At 45.4% G+C, this 16,832-nt stretch overlaps 1 protein-coding gene across 1 annotated transcript in view; it reads left to right on the top strand.

Moving 5' to 3' along the window:
• BASP1 (brain abundant membrane attached signal protein 1) overlaps nucleotides 1-14,912 on the top strand; it is a 123,829-nt gene extending 108,917 nt beyond the window's left edge. Inside the window, exon 2 of the mRNA XM_006135811.4 lies at nucleotides 13,313-14,912. Within this exon, the coding sequence (XP_006135873.2) occupies nucleotides 13,323-14,057 (735 nt within the window). The 5' untranslated portion in view covers nucleotides 13,313-13,322 and the 3' untranslated portion in view covers nucleotides 14,058-14,912. The remainder of the gene's footprint in view (nucleotides 1-13,312) is intronic.
• Nucleotides 14,913-16,832: the final 1,920 nt, after the last annotated feature.

Raw genomic sequence — 16,832 nt, 5'->3', positions numbered from 1 at the left:
TTGACAATATGTTATGGGTGAAGGACAGTTGCTAATTTAGTGAGAGATATTATTTTTAAATGAATTGTGAAGAATACTTAACTTGGCTGCTACTTTCTGAGAGTGATAAACTTCAGGCTGAGTAGTTTAATGAAGAAGACAAGGATGCAGATTGTTAAAAATCTGGTCCTTGAAGCTTTTGGAAGGAGTGGAACAAAGTCTGTTAGTATATACTGATCTTCTTTAGAACATCTTGGCTACGTCTATATTGGCAAGATTTTGCGCAAATACTCTTTAACGCAAGAGTTTTTGCGTTAGAGTATTTGAGTAAGAGAGCATCTACACTGGCATGTGCCTTTGCACAAAAGATGTGCTAGTGTAGACACTCTCTTGTGCAAGAAAGCTCCGATGGACATTTTAAACATCGGGCTTTCTTGCACAAGAAATTGATGTTGTCTGTCTACACTGGCCTCTTGCTCAAGAACAGTTGCGCAAGAGGGCTTATCCCTGAGTGGGAGCGTCAGAGTATTTGTGCAAGAAGCACTGATTTCATACATTAGAATGTCAGTGTTCTTGCGCAAGTACTTGCGGCCAGTGTAGACAGGTGGCAAGATTTTGCGCAAATGTAGACGTAGCCCTTAAGTATAATAATTGGGTACAAGCTTCTTTGTTTTCTTAATGTTTCTTCTACCTTTGAATGAACACTACAGTGAAATAATTCTGGATGGATTGAAATGCTTTTTATCTTTGTTGCCAGCTCACTCTGCCTACTGGGAGCTTTGCTTGGCCTGGAGTCCCTGCCCCCTGACTTCTGGCCAGGGGTTAGCCTCCTCCCACAGTTGTCTGCAGTGGAGGCTTAGATTTCATATAACAGGGCTTGCAACTCCTGGCCCCCTGCTAGCCTGGTGTCTGGCAGCTGCCTGGCAGGTACAAGCCCTTTGAATAGAAGCAGCTGAAAGGGCTCATGCTTACAGGCAGCTCCCAGGCAATGGGCCAGTGGGTCAAAGCTGTTAGCTTTTTTCAATTGGTTCTGTGTAAAGGGCTTGCACCTGCTGGGTGGCTGCCAGGCATTGCAGCTACCCAGCAAGTGCGAGCCCTTTAAATAGATGCAGTTCAAAGGGCTCACGTCTCTGGCTCCCTAGCAACAGGCAGTTCCAGGCCCTGCCCCCTAGTGCATTACCTCGGAGCGGGAGAGGGGAAGAGCCCTTCTAACTGCTTCTATTTAAAGGGCTCGCGTCTTCCCAGCACCTTGCCTAGCAGCCACAGGGAAGGAGGAAGACACAGGGAGCTGCGAGCCCTTTTAAGTGCTTCTGTTTAAAGGGCTCGTGCCTTTCCCACTGCTGAGAGGCAGTGTTGCCTAGCAGCCATGGGGAAAACGAGAGCCCTTTAAATAGAAACAGCTGAAAGGGTATGTCTACACTAGCCCCCTAGTTCGAACTAGGGTGGTTAATGTAGGCATTCGAACTTGCAAATGAAGCCTGGGATTTAAATATCCCGGGCTTGATTTGCACCTTCCTGGCCGGTTGCCATTTTTGAAATTTACAAATCCGGACTAACTGCCCGCCTCCTTGCAGGAGGTTTAACAGGTAGTTCGAACTAGGGCTTTATTTTGAACTACCGGGTCCTTGCCGCGTGTAGCCGCGGGCAGTTAGTCAGGACTTGTAAATTTCAAAAATGGCGACTGGTCAGGAAGGTGCAAATCAAGCATGGGATATTTAAATCCCAGGCTTGATTTGCAACTTCAAATGCCTACATTAGCTTCCCTAGTTCGAACTAGGGGGCTAGTGTAGACATACCCAAAGGGATCACGTGTCTCCAGCAACGCATTAGAGGTACCAGGAGCTGCAAGCTCCTGACAGGAGCAGGGAAGGTGCCAGGAATAACTCCTTTTTGTGCTTCAGCTCTTGCTCAAAAAGGCAAGTGTGGATACTCTAGAGGGTTTTTTTCGTGCAAAAACTGGCCTCCCAGAAAAAACACAGGTGGCCTGTTGGATGCTCCATAGCAAGCAATCACAACTCCCTTGTTCCTGTCTGCTGGTCCCTCTTAAAGGGGCAGGCACCCTGCAGAGCCATTGTGACAGGAAGGTTGCCCACAGCCAGCTGCCTTGCTGCGTGTCTCTGTCAGCACAAATGGCAGAGGAAGCAGGTGTCCGAGACCCCCTGGCCCTGTCAGGGAGCAGCCACAGGGCTCCCAGCCCACCTGCCCCAGGGGCAGCAAGTGCCGCGCACCAGCCTGGTCATCTGGAGAAATCATGATCATCCATGAAATGTGGGGCGAGAGGGAGTCACTCCAAGAACCCTGGGCAAAAAGGCACAATGCCACAATCTATTCCTGCATGGCCACGTCCCTGACAGAGTCAGATCACCCTGCCCGGACCATGGAACAGGCCCGGGCAAAGGTGAAGGAGCTCTGTCAGGGATACGTCAGGACAACGGAGCAGAGGGGGTACTCAGGGACAGGACCCCACACCTGCCCCTACTACAAGGAGCTCCACCACAACCTTGGGGGGGGGGGGAACCCTCTTCCCCCACCATCATGGTGGACTCCAGGCTGGAGCAGCCCATCTTCCAGTGACCAGAGCCTGTCCCCGAGATGGAGGAGATGGAGGGGCAGGTTCAGCCCCCGACAGAGGAGGAGAAGGATGACCAGGACTGCGGGACCGTCACCCTGTCCCTGGAGCCAGTCCCTGCTAGCCTGGACATCTCCAAAGCCTCCGAGGATCTTCAGGTATATTGGCACACACACAAACACACACAGGGCATGGGAGGTGGGTGCACAGGGGGTGAGCCGCAGTGTCATGTGGACTGCTAGGCCAGCACATGCTGCTACAGTCTCGGCATGTGCAACCACATGCAGCAGCCCCTCAACGTACCTGGGAGCCTGCTGCCAGCCTCATGAGTGGCCTCCCAAGGGGGAGGAGGCACAGCCAGCTGCAAGCAGGCTAGCTGCAAGGGTGCAGGCACGAGCCCATACACGCCCTGGAGCGCTGCACACAGCACACAGGCATGCCTGCGAGGAAGCAGTCACTCACACACACACCAGAGCAAGCCACAGCTTGTGTGTGCATCCCCTGGGGAGGGGCAGGCTGCACACAGCTCCTCTGCCACTCATCAGGGGATATCTCTCTGGCTACACACTTGCCTGGCCATGGTGTGTGTGCGCGGGGGTGGAAGGGTGGAAGGGTAGGAGGAGGAAGGAAGGTGGGCAGCACGGTCCTCTGGCTACCTCAGGGCCCCTGTGACATAGGGCGTGTTGTGCAGGACACACGTGGCCTTGCACCCGGGACATCCCCCTCCTGTGGGCTGCAGATTGGTGAGGCCTCCACTCCCCCAGGAGGGCACAGCCACAGAGAATGTGTGTGCAGGGAGGACTGACCGCCACTCTCTCTTGTGTCTTCTCCACAGCTGTACCAGCTGGGACAAAGGGCTCTGCCACACCACTGCAGCCACCTGCCAGAGTCTGCGGGAGCTGCAGATCAGCCCAGTCTGGGGAGGAGCTGATGCGCCAGCACATCAGGGTGATGTGTGACATCAACACCACCCTGTCGCACCAGCTGAACGCCAACCTCAAATGGTGGCAGCAGGCCTGGAGTGAAGTCACGGTGAACTATGACACCATATGTGGCATCCTGTCCTGTATGGGGGAACAGCCGCCTGCTGTCACTGCTCCTGCCTTCCACCCTCCTGTCCCTTCTCCTATCCCCATGGCCCACCCAGCCATGCATCTGCTCCCTCCCTTCCCCATGGCCATGGGTCCTCCCCTAGCCATGCTTACTGCCCCTCCTATGGCCTCTCCTCCTGCCCCCCCGCTGACTCTGGCCCCGCTCCAGCCGCTTGTCCTGCCCAGCCCTATGGGGTCCCTAAACATGCCCAACCCCTGACGATGTCCCTGCACCCGAGAGCGCTCAGCAAGCTGCCCCAACTCTCCTCCCAGTCATGAACCCTTCTCCCAGTTCACTGATCCCCACTCCCAGTTCAGATAGACCCCCTCCCCCTGCAAACCCTCTTTTCTGTTCAATAAAGAAAGACTCGTTTTGTTGGAAAACCAAGTAGGTGTATTTATTCATAAGTTGGGGTAGGGGCAAGGAGAGGTGGTGAGAGGGGGAAGGGAGAGAGAAGGAAGGGTTTAGCCCCTGTTGTGGAAGCCCTGGGGAGATTTACAGTGGTTCCTGTAAGAACCTCTCCTTCAGAGCCTCCTGAATGCAAACCCAGCCTGATGGACCTGGCAGTTTGCAGCAGTCTGAGGCTGCTCAAAGCCCCAGCTCTCATGGGCAGCCTCTGCCACCCACCCCGGGAGGAAAGTCTCCCCCTTGTGCTCCACCAAGTTGTGGAGCACACAACAGGCCACCACCACCTTGGGGATATTCTGCTTCCTGACATCCAGGCGGGTGAGGAGGCAGCGGAACCGTCTCTTTAGACGTCCGAAGCAGCACTCCACCTGAAGGCAGGCTCTGTTGAGGCAGGCATTGAAAATGTCCTTTGTGCGATCCAGCTGGCCGGTGTAGGAGCGCATTAGCCAGGGCATGGGTTGGTATGCTGCATCCCCCACTATGCACACTGGCATACTCAGGTTGCCCACCGGAAACTCCCATCAGGCTGGAGTTCCTAAATACTCGGGTGTCATGAGTCCTGCCTGATCAACCCACATAAATGTATGTAAAGCAGCCCCAGTGGTCCACCAGAGCCTGCAGGACTACAGAGAAGTAGCCCTTGCAGTTGACAAACTGGGCTGCTAGATGTTCCGGGGCCCAGATGGGGATGTGTGTGCCTTTGATTGCTCCCACACAGTTGGGGAACCTCAGGACAGCAAAGCTGCCCATGGTGGCCTCCAGGTTGTGGAGCTGGATGACTCTGTGCAGCAGCAGGGAGTTGATGGCCCAGACGACCTGCAGAAGGAGAGACAGAAACACACAAAACAGAGATTGAGAGAGGGGTTGTGTGCTCCCAGTGGGACATGGTTGCCCCTCTCCTGGCCCCCACCCCAGCTAGGCCAGTGTGAGAGCGAGAAGGCACCAGCCCCCGGGGCCAGTGCTTTCTCCCCCAGTCCACTACATACAGTCCCCAGCACCCCTATCCTGAGGGTCCCCCTTATGTAACACCTCCTCCCCCCTCCATGCAGGGGCTGCATCCCATGATCTCCTTACCTGCATCAGGAGGGCCCCGATGGTGGACCTCTCCACCCCAAACTGGTGTGCTGCCAAGTGGTAGCTATCTGGGGTGGCCAGCTGCCATAGCATGATGGTGACATGCTTCTGGAGTGGGATGGCAGGCCACAGGTGGGTGTCGTGTTGTTGGAGAGCAGGGGCGAGCCAGGCGCAAAGCTCCTGGAAGGTGGCCTTCTGCATGTGGAAGTTCTGCACCTATTTCTGGTCATCCCACCGCTCCAGGAGCAGCTGGCCCCACCATTCCGAGCTGGTCTCCAGCCTCCAGAATCTTCTGGGTATGGTGGGCTGGGACAGACAGAGTGGCGCACCAGCCATAAGACAGAGGCTGATGAGGAAGATCTTGGGGTCCACCTCCAGGTGGAAAAGGACCCATGCTTGAAGCAGGCACTTCAGGGAGTGCAGCATGGCCCTGGGGGGTCTGTCTCATGCCCAGGGGCTAAGGTTACCAGGTGTCCGGTATTGACCCAGACAATCCGGTATTTTCGCCTCCTGTCTGGTAAAAAAATTCAGAAAATGCTGGACACCTAAAATATCCGGTATTTTCTGATTTTTTTTTTCCCGGCCAGGAGACAAAAATACGGGATACCTGGCAACCCTATGACACACTCAGCAACTGGGCTCAGCCCCTGGCCTCTCCCCTGCCTGGGCGCCTGCCCCCAGACTCCCTGCTTACCTGGCTCTGCAGGGAAGCTGCGTTTTGGCTTGATCACAAAAACAAAATGGCCACCGGCAAAAAGCCTAAAGACCAAGGGGAAGCAATGCCTTTCCTGGGTCTTAGTGCTCAACCGCTCCCCTGTTCCTATCCCTTTTCTAACTCTGCAGGCACTCTGAAAGGGGCCATGCCGTTTTAATGATGTTTTATTTAATTTTTTTTTTGCTTAACTCTGAGGTTTTTTTGGATGGGGGAAGGAGTGTTCGGTATTTTTGGTTAAACCATCTGGCAACCCTACCAGGGGCAGCTCCAGCTCTAGAGCACAGGGCAGAGTAGGCAAAAGCTGTGTACTCCCCAAAAAAACAAAGGGCAAACACAGCAGGCAGTGCTGAAGCTTAGCTTTGCCAAAGAGGCTAGCAAGCAGGCAGCAGCAACAGAGAAGTGGCTGTCCAGGGGAGTCCCTTTAATCACACATCTCAGGAGGGCTACAGCAACAGCACTCAAGAGCATCTAGTGACCTCTAGCCTGGCTAGAACCAGTTCTTGGTGGCTTTATGTGCGGGATAGTATCCAATAGTGTGGCAATGTGCTTTCAGGTATGGACATGTTTTTGTGTAAATCACACACCTAGTGTGGTTACTGAGCAATGCAAGTAGTAGCTAGACTACAGCAACAGCTAAGCTCAAGAGACCTCTAAAGCATAGGCTAGGAGCCATCTGGCTTTTAGCTCAGAGGGTAGAGGCTCCTATACTCAGCTTTGAGAGGTCCCAGGTTCAAATCCACCTGGTGGTGGTTACGTTTGCATAAGAAGTTTTTGCACAAAAACTATTGCGCAAAAGGCTTCTTCCGCAAAAACCCTGCAGTATAGACAAAGGCTGAGTGGAGGCCAAAAATAAAGCAAACCTTGGTATGCTGGCATTAAATTTAGGATTTGAGGTAAAAACTGAAATAAATGTTATAAACACTTTGAATATATTTAAGGATTCTCTTTTGCCTTTGGTTTGAATTAACCCAAGTGTGGGTATTAAAGATGGCATTTGACCCATCAGTAGTACAATATTCTAAGGGAATAGTCTCCAGAGGAAGCCTTGTATATGTTACATATGTGATTACAGAGCACCAGACATCCTGAGCTCTGCAGTAGAACTTATGACCGCTGTATTCTCTTACCAACAGACCACTCTTGAATTTTGTTTGCTAAGTTTCTTTGCATCTGCTCCAAACCATTTGTTGTTTAATATTCTGTTCAGTTATGTGCAGCAGAAGCCCTCTGTATCTGATCTAGCCTGGGATTCCTTACACTAGATGCACAGAGCCTTTTTTGAAGCATGGTCGTTAGGATACTGGGGATGATGGCACCTTCTTCAGACAATGGTAACAAAGATAAGGAAGCACTTCAGGAGGAGGAAATGGAGAGAAGGAGAGAGGGGACTAGGTTCATTGAGAGAAAGAGTGATTGACTGGAAAGTAGGATGGATTGGGGAGAAGAAAATGAAAACCCATCTTTACCTACTGCACAAATTCACCTCCATAGTAGCATTGATAGTTCCTATGTCCTTATTTTGTGTTATAACCTGACAACGAAAGGAAGGGAAAAGAACAGTCTATTTTATTATAAAATGAATAGAAACAAGGCAGCTAGAAAACTTACTGAAAAGATGAGTGATCTCTGTGCAGCACTTCTAGTTAAGTAAATGACAGTTAGTGCATTACTCTTAGCAACATCTACTAGGGTAGGAAACTGCTAACAAATCAGCTGGCCCACTGGTTCGAGAGTGGTCTATCTTGTTTTTTTGAAATATAAAAACAATATAACAAAATATAAAAACCCTTATCTGCTTTTCTTTGCATATACCCAAACCTGAAAAGTAGCAGGGATTTTTAACTCGAAGCATCTATAAATAGACCTGAAAAGTAGTTGGTTCATCTTTCGCCCCACTTTCTGTTATAATGCATAATGACAAATGGTGGTAGGTAAGTCTGGGGCACTGGAACCACACAGAAAATACATTTGAACAAATAACATACATGCCAATTTTATACGTCCTTGAGCATAGAAAAATAGGGTTAGAAGAGACCACAGGAGGTCAAGTCCAAGCCTCAGGCCAAAACAGGACCAACCCCAACTAAATCATCCCAGCCAGGGCTTTGTCAAACTGGGACTTAAAAACCCTCTAGGGATGGAGATTCTACCACCTCCCTAGGTAACACATTCCAGTGCTTCACTGCCCTCCTAGTGAAATAGTTTTTCCTAATATCCAACCTGGACCTCTCCCACTGTAACTTGAGACCATTGCTCCTTATTCTGCCATCTGTCATCACTGAGAACAGCCTCTTTACATCCTCTCTGGAACCTCCCTTCAGGAAATTGAAGGCTGCTATCAAATCCCCCCTCACTCTTCTCTTCTGTAGACTCAATTAGCCCAAATCCAGCCCTGTAATCATTTTGTTGCCCTCTGCTGGACTTTCTCCAGTGGGTCCACATCCTTTCTGTAATGTGGGGTCCAGAATTGGATGCAATATTCTACATGTGGCCTCACCAGTGCTGAAATAAAGGGGTCTAATCACTTCCTAGATCTGTTGCCAATGCTTCTCCTATCTCTGCCCCTAGCTTAGTGTCATCTGCAAACTTGCTGAGGGTGCAATCCATCTTCTCATCCAAGTCATTAATAAGGACATTGAACAAAACTGGCCTCAGAACTAACCCCTTGGGCACTCAACTTGATACTGACTGCAAACCAGACATTGAACCATTGATCATTACCCATTGAACCCAACAATCTAGCCAGATTTCTGTCTGCTTTACAATCCATTTTTCCAATCCATACTTCCTTAACTTGCTGGCAAGAATACTGTGGAAGACCATATCAAAAGCTTTCCTAAAATCAAAATACATCACATCCACTGCCTTTCACCTATCCACCGAATCTTTTACTTCCTGATAGAAGGCAATCAGGTTGGTCAGGCATGACTTGTCTTGGTGAATCCATGTTGACTGTTCCAGATCACTTTCCTCTCTTCCAAGTGCTTCAAAATGGATTCCTTGAGGATTCCTTCCATGATTTTTCCAGAGACTGAGGTGAGGCTGACTGGTCTTTAGTTTCCTGGTTTGTCCTTCTTCCCTTTTTTAAAGGTGGGTACTACATTTGTCCTTTTCCAATCATCTGGGACCTCCCCTGATTGCCACAAGTGTTCAAAGATAAAGGCCAATGGCTATGCCATCACATCAGCCAACTGCTCAGCACCTTCAGCTGCATTAAATCCAGCCCCATGAATTGAGTATATTCAGCTTTTCTAAATAGTTCTTATCCTGTTTTTTCTCCACTGAAGGCTGCCCACCTCCTTCCCATTCTGTGCTACTTAGTGCAGCAGTCTGGGTGCTGACAATGTCTGTGAAGGTAAAGGCAAAAAAAGTATTGAGTACTTCAGCTTTTCCCACATCATCTTTCACTAGGTTACCTCCCTCATTCAGTACTTTCCTTGACCACCCTCTTACAGCTAGCATGCCTGTAGAAACCTTGTTACCTTTCACATCCCTTGCTAGCTGCAATTCCAATTGCGCTTTGACCCTCCTGATTACATTCCTGTATGCTCAAGCAATATATTTATACTCTTCTCTAGTCATCGGTCCCAGTTTCCATTTCTTGTAAACTTCCTTTTTGTGCCTGCATTTCTCTCTTAAGCATACATTTCTGCTTCTTGAAGGACCTCTATATCCTAGAGCATTTTGTGATGAGAAGTATTCAGAGCAAAAATAATTTGCATTAAAAAAGCAAGTTTGGCAAATAGCAATACATGTTAGAGTAAAATCTAGAAAAATAGAGAAGGAGCAGCAAATGAAATTAGGCTCATGGTATTTGGGCACTATTACTGGAAAACAAATAGAGGCTTAATTAGGGATTGGAAATCTGGAAGTGTACACCGCTCTGGTATAAATCTTTTTCTGCTGAATTGCAGAAACCTGTGATGCTCACTTGGGTGTGTAAACTGCCTTTTGTTTCTATAAGAAATGCTGGAATTGAAATCAATGGACTAGGCTAGTAAGTAGTGAGAAATGGGGAGGCCATGATTTTATCAGCTGGCAAAGTCCATGGCTTGACTTTAAATAGATAACAGATTGACCTTCGTTCAACAAAAGTAGTCCTTAGAATCTTCTGGTATCATTCAACTACGGTTAGAATTCTTTTACAGTTGTTCACCTGTGAACCTCTTTGGGAATAGCATTTTACTTCTGAGCATAAGTCTTCTAAGATACAGTACCATTGCAAGATTCCAAACCTGCCATTCTTCACCTTGTGATTACTCTCCTGTTTGAGGCTAGAGTTCTGAAAGTTCACTGTCCATCATAATTTCCAATTTCAACTGCAGAAGAGCCAGTGTTAGGCTGTGCAATACCTTGTTGATACAGAAGCAGGAACTCTACCTCTCTACAGAAAGTTTCCTTGTCCAGACTGCTGAAAGAAAATGTTCTCCATCAGGATCAGTGGTAATTTGCTAATCCAAAACAATGAGGACTGAATGGCACATCACTGCTTCTTGTCAAGTAATGTGCTAATTAATGGGGGTTGTATTTTAAAATCGGTCAGGAGATGGAATATCACCTGGTCATGTGTAACTTGAGAGTATGGGCCACCAAGGGTGGAAGGATGGAAAAGATTATTCCTCTCCCCTCACAACTAATATTATCACTATTTTACTAAAATTTGATATAGAGTGCTGTTGTACCTTAAAGGGGCATAAACAGTTTAAAGTATGCCCTAAAATTAAATTTGTGTAAACGAATAATTGCAGTAAAATACTAATAGAAAGTTATTAAGGAAATAATACATTTCAATCTTTGCAATATAAAAATGCAAGATTGTCCTAGAATAGAATTTGATGAGTCAGATTCACTTTAATTTTTCTGTATTATTTTCATATTCCAAGCTAGGAGAAATACAAAAAGTTAAAGGGTCAAACGATGCAGATTAAATTGGATATTTGTAAAAAGAATTTCAGGAAGATTTAAGGTGTTTAAGGGACATAATCAACTGAAAAGCTGGTCACTTCTGAAAAAATGCTTAAGACTAATTTCTGATATTATACTTGCCCTTGATTTTCCCTGATTTTTTTTTTGTGTATCTTTACATTCACAATTTCATATACTTTTTTCTCCCTTATAGTTGTATGAAAGAACCACCCAGACAGAAACTTAGTAATTTGACTCTTCAGAGGAAACTCTGAAAGTGGATGTATGTTTGATAGTACATTTGACTGTTCACTGTCTTCTAAATATAAAACTGAAAGTGTGATTTTTCTCCCCTCTAAACTTTCATTTATGATGACCTTGAGGTTACAGCAGTGGTACTACTGGTACCAATAGTAGGTAAATATTTTTCAGACAGAACGGTGGATTTTCAAGTTGGGGCCTATTAATAATGTCATCTTTTAATCTCTGCTTTGTTTTAACCAGATCAAATTTGTGTTTTAATGTATAGTTCAGAATTAAAGATCTTGTTAGCCAAGACTTTATCTTCTTACCAAGGGTGTATCTAGACTACAGTTTTTTTTTAAAAGTAGCCTTTTATCGAAAAAACTTCTGCTGCATCTAGACTGCTGCCACGTTCTTTTGAAAGTAAATTGAAAGAATGCAGCAGTTTTTTCGACCACGGAAAACCTCGTTTTAGAAGGAAGAACACCTTTTTTTGAAAGTACTCTTTCGAAAAAAGGTGCTATGTAATGCAAGCTGTGCTTTTTTGAAAGAGAGCATCCAGACTGCCTGGGTGCTCTCTTTTGAAAAAGTGGCTTGCTTTTTCGAAAGTACTGGTTGTAGTCTAGATGCTCTTTTTTCGAAAGATGCTATTTCAACAGTATCTTTAGAAAAAGCCTGTTTCGAAAGAGGCTTGCAGTCTAGACGTAGCCCAAGAAGATATAAAATCTCACATCATATATGGATGTACGCACCCATTTACAGAACCCAAGATTTTCAGAAATGACAAGGGATGTTGGATTCCTTTCCTTTTGCAGATCCAGCTTGAGGCATATTTTAAAGGTGTATGACTGGGGGAAAGGGGGGGCCTTAGGGTTCTGAAAGTTGGGTCTCTTTTAAGTGACTCAGACTGGGGAATTAATTGCTAGTATACCTAAAAATCCTGGAGAGAAGCTGTAAGAAAGAGGTTTAATATTTTAAAAATGTGAAATAGATTATATTACACTGTGTACTACATATAAACCTGCATGTAAAAATTCCTACTTTTGGTTTGTTGCTCTCTATTAGAAGTCATGCTGTATTTCAGGTTGTAAGTGTTTCTGTTTCTTAATTCAACCTCCTGTGCCGAACATTGCAGCTCATAAAGTTCCCTGTGTGTTAGAATTAAAACTGTGGGAGATTCTTACATGCCATATGTGTTGCAATATGAAGAAACAACAAGGTAAATTGCACAATAAACCAGTTTAGTCCTCGTTTCAAAGTCTTTCCTGATTCTTGATTCCATTTTAATATTGAGCATAATGGACATATCCATTTAATAATGTGTGTGCACATTTTTGTCCTCTGTGAATACACTTTTAGGGGGCAAACTACCTTCTTAATGGAAATGAATTATGTAAGCCATAGGACATTGTTGTGAAGTATATGCAATCTTTTAAGTTAGGTAAAACATAAATATGTTCCATGTCACTGTTCAATGGGTCAGCACTTTCTTTCTAAAAACAGTGTGAATCCATTTATAGCTTGTCTGTAAAAAAATCTTTCTAGGCTAACATGTGGCTTGTGGTCTCAACTCTGCATCAAAACATAAATAGTTGAGTTATTAACAGGTGAAATGTGGCTACTGAACATGTGTTTTTTGTTATACCATGTACCCTTAGTATGGATCAGTGCTGTCAAGTCACTTGTATGGGTTCACTACAATCACTGAGAAGTGACTATGTTTAATCTCCAAGCCTCTAAAAATATTTTAGGGGCTAGTAAATCCTTAGTCAGTTTTTTTTTTAGGGACAGAGTAATAATGGATTTTTATGATAGCTGAAGATGGATACAGCAACTAGGCTTTGTAAGGAATCAAATTTAGTATTTGCCTAACTTGAATGGTACTGCTGAATTCTTTTTATTCCCTTTGAATACCTTTCCATGGCTTAAGAGAAAGTGAGTGAGTGAGTGAGTGAGTGAGTGAGTGAGAGAGAGATTGCATCCTTTTTCTTCTTCCCTTTTCCATTCCTTTTGACATAAATTGGAGGATTGAGGGGTGAATAGCACTAACAGCTGATTCTTCTTGACTTCTTGGGGATGATGATTAAAGGATCTGCTGGTCCAAGTATTGCAGGGTCTCTTGGGCAGGGCAGGTAGCCCAGATAGATGTTTGGAACATTAGTGGACCGTTATATTCAGCAGCTAATCACTGATCAAATTTCTGCATTCTCTACTGGAAAAATCAGCAGCCAAACTTTCCAGCTCCTGATGTGAGAAGCAGTAAGTAATTTAGCTTTTAGGAAGGCTTGATAGAGTTTTTGGTAACCATTTTTTTTCTTTTTTTGCAGAGCTCCAAACATGGGAGGCAAACTTAGCAAGAAGAAGAAGGGATACAATGTGAATGATGAAAAAACTAAAGACAAGGACAAGAAGACTGAGGGAGCAACTACTGAGGAAGGGGGGACTCCAAAACAGAATGAGGATGCCCAACAAACCACAGACACTGCAGAAGTGAAAGAGAACAACATGGAGGAGAAGGTTGATAAAGAGTCCCAAATTGCTGCTAATAAGATAGAAGACAAAGAAGGGGAAAAAGAAAAAGCAGCAATCCAGGAAGAAGACCAGAAATCTGAAGCAGAGAAGCCAGAGGCTGTTGTTGATGCAAAAATAGAGCCACAGAAGAACAATGAACAACTGGCACCTAAGCAAGAGGAACAGATTCCAGCTCCTGCTGCCAGTAGTGAAGCACCTAAAACTTCCGAGCCCAGCAATGATGCGAAAGTTTCCCAGCCTTCAGAAGCTACAGCTACTAGTAAAGCAGATGACAAAGGCAAAGAGGAAGCGGAAGCCAAAAAGACTGAGGCTCCCACAGCGCCTGCAGCCCAAGAAACTAAAAGTGATGTGGTGACTCCAGCTTCAGACTCAAAACCTAGCAGCAGCGAGGCTGCACCTTCTTCCAAGGAGACCTCGGCAGCAACAGAAGCACCTAGTTCTACTCCCAAGGCTTCAGCACCTGCAGCCCCACCAGAGGAAGCTAAATCTTCCGAAGTTCCAGCGACTAGTTCGGATCAAACCATAGCAGTGCAAGATTAAACTGGACAGCCTGTTGAAATTAACCATTTAAAACAACCTGTGTCTTTTTTTTAATTTTTTTTCCAGCTATACTAACTTGTTTCAGATTTGAAATAACAATATATATTGCCCAGGGGGGAAAAAGAATGTCCTATAATTTGGGAGGGAGCAAGGGGGGGAGGTCGAATCCAAATAGTATTTTTGTGGGGAAATATCTAATATACTTTCTGCCAGGATTTAAAAAAAAATTATGAAAACTATGGATGTCTGAAAGTACAGCAAATCTTTTGTATCTGAACTGCTGTAAATGAACTCCACCAATGAATCAAAATCTTTTTTTTTTTTTTTTTGGTTCTGTAATGGGGTTTAGGAGTGATATATTTGATTTTGCCCACTGGGCTTGTGCCAAGGCAATCAGATCTTTATGAAAGCAGTATTTTCTGTGTGTTTTTTTAATTTACAGCCTTACTTATTTTGATATATTTTTTATGCAGTGGATGAATGCCAACTTTCAGACAAAACCCACTTAGCTGTCCACATTTTTCTCAATGCCAATCCTCCAATTCTTCTTCCTCTCCAGATATTTTTGGGAGTAAACAGCATTCTCATTCTACTTAGCCTACCTAGATTTCTCATGACGAGTTAATGCATGTCTGTGGTTGGGTGCACCTGTAGTTCTGTTTATTGGTCAGTGGAAATGAAAAAGTCTGCGTTCATTGCAGTTCCAGTTTCTCTTCCATTCTGTGTCACAGACACCAACACACCACTCATTGGAAAACAAACGACAAATAAAATGTACAATGGATGCATTGAAATTATATGTAATTGTATAAATGGTGCAACAGTAATAAAAGTTAAATAATTAAAAAAAATAAAGCTGTAAAGACTGATAGTTTATTTAGACTAATTCTTCATATTAGTCCTTTGACAGCCTAGCAATCACAATCCACATTTTCAGAGGAAAAGGGTAACTAAGGGAAAATCAAAATCATTAGGGTCAAGATTCAGCTACCCACATTCACAATGAATATCCACATAAAGTGCTATTCAGTATCAGTAAGATTATTTGTATCTGGCCCTAGAGATATCTTGTCTTAAAGTCTCACATGTGGCACAGAGCTCCATGTGAGTTTAGAGGTAGTAAGATAACATAAAATACTTTATACCCTATGCATAGGCAGACTATGAAGTCTGTCATATGCCAATACAATTGTTAATCAAAATAAGGGTTCTGAATATTCTCACTTGCCATTTTACACAGCTACAGGTGTCTTGCTTGATTTTAAGTGCAAGACGAATAGTCATCAGTGAAAAAAGATCCAATACATTTTTTTTTTGCAAAAGATGCATCTTTTCAATTGATGCAATAGAGCTTAGTCCTAGGTAGTAGGAATCCTATTAAAATACTTTCAGTATTAAATTTGGTTAACTTCTCAATGCTGCTCATGACTTAACAACAAGCCAAATGCTTTTTTCTTCAAAAACGGTTATATGTGTGTAAGTGAAAATTGATCACATCTTTCTTTCAATAGAACTTTCCTGTCATGACATTTTAAAATCAGTTTGAACTAGCAAGCACAAGTGGTGCAACAGTGATGCATTTAATTCTGTCTGTTGGGCTTATACCAAGCAGTGGCATAGCCGCAGGTGAACCTGGGTAGACAAAAGCCCACCCACCAGGGCTGGCCCGAGCCAATCGTGCGTCCTAGGAGCGCGGCACCGCCCCCAGGTGGCTGGCACATGTGTGGCACCACCCCTGCCCAGTCCGGCAGCCCCACACGGTGCCCCCTACAATGGGACGCCCCAGGTGATAGCCTGCTCTGCTACCCACCTAAGATCCAGGCCCACACACCTACAGTCCTGGCTCTGCTCCCACCCAGACACAGGGCAAGTCCTTGTGCCCTGAGCCTGCTCCACATTGGCAGCAGCAAGAGGCTAGAGTGGGGCAAGCCCCTGCAGACCTGCCCCATGCTACCTAGAAGGAGCAGGGGGTAGGAGGAATGGGGAAAGCCCCATGGATGGGCCCTGTGCTCCCTAGCAGTACCACCTGGAGGACACAGAGAAGCTGCCCTGACCCCGCTCCAGGAACCTTCTCTTGGGCAGGAGTGTCCCAAGGGGCAAGTGCCTAACTCCACTGCAAGGATTCCACTTTCATTCCATTCTACCTTCTCCAAGGTTGGTTAGTGGGAGGCAACCCAATCTCGCCTGAGCCCCTCTTCAGCCCTCCTATCATTGCTCACCCATCTGAAGTTGGGGCCTACCCGATTGTCCCCTTCTGGCTACATCATTGGTGACAAGTCAATCAGATCTCCATGAAAACAGTATTTTCTGTAGTTGTTTTTTAAAAATGTACAGCATTTCTTATGTTGATACATTTTTTATGCAGCAGATGAATGCCAGTTGTCAGACAAAACCCTCTTAGCTGTACACGTCTCAGTGCCAATACTCTAATTTTTCTTCCTCTCCAAATATTTTTGGGAGTAAACAGAATTCTCATCCTACTTAGCCTACCTAGCAATCATAATAACAAGCAATCACAATCACATGCTGTCTGATTCAGTTCAAGATTAGCATATGCAACCCAGAGTTCATAAAACAAGGTTAGGAAAGATCTTTGCTGTGGGGTATTACTAGGAACATCACAAGCTGTCAATCATCATATTGAATCTACTGTTCAGTGGCAGTGAAAGAAGTGGGGCAGCAATAAACAAAAAAGAGAGTAACATTTAGACTTACCAAATGCATGAATGGAAAGGGTATACAGAAATCTTGTTCTGAAGGTAATATAGATAATAC

This window comes from Pelodiscus sinensis, chromosome 2 (assembly GCF_049634645.1).
Source record: "Pelodiscus sinensis isolate JC-2024 chromosome 2, ASM4963464v1, whole genome shotgun sequence".
NCBI lineage: Eukaryota > Metazoa > Chordata > Testudines > Trionychidae > Pelodiscus > Pelodiscus sinensis.
The sequence above is the reverse complement of the archived record's forward strand: the minus strand, read 5'-3'. Positions and strand labels throughout refer to the sequence as shown.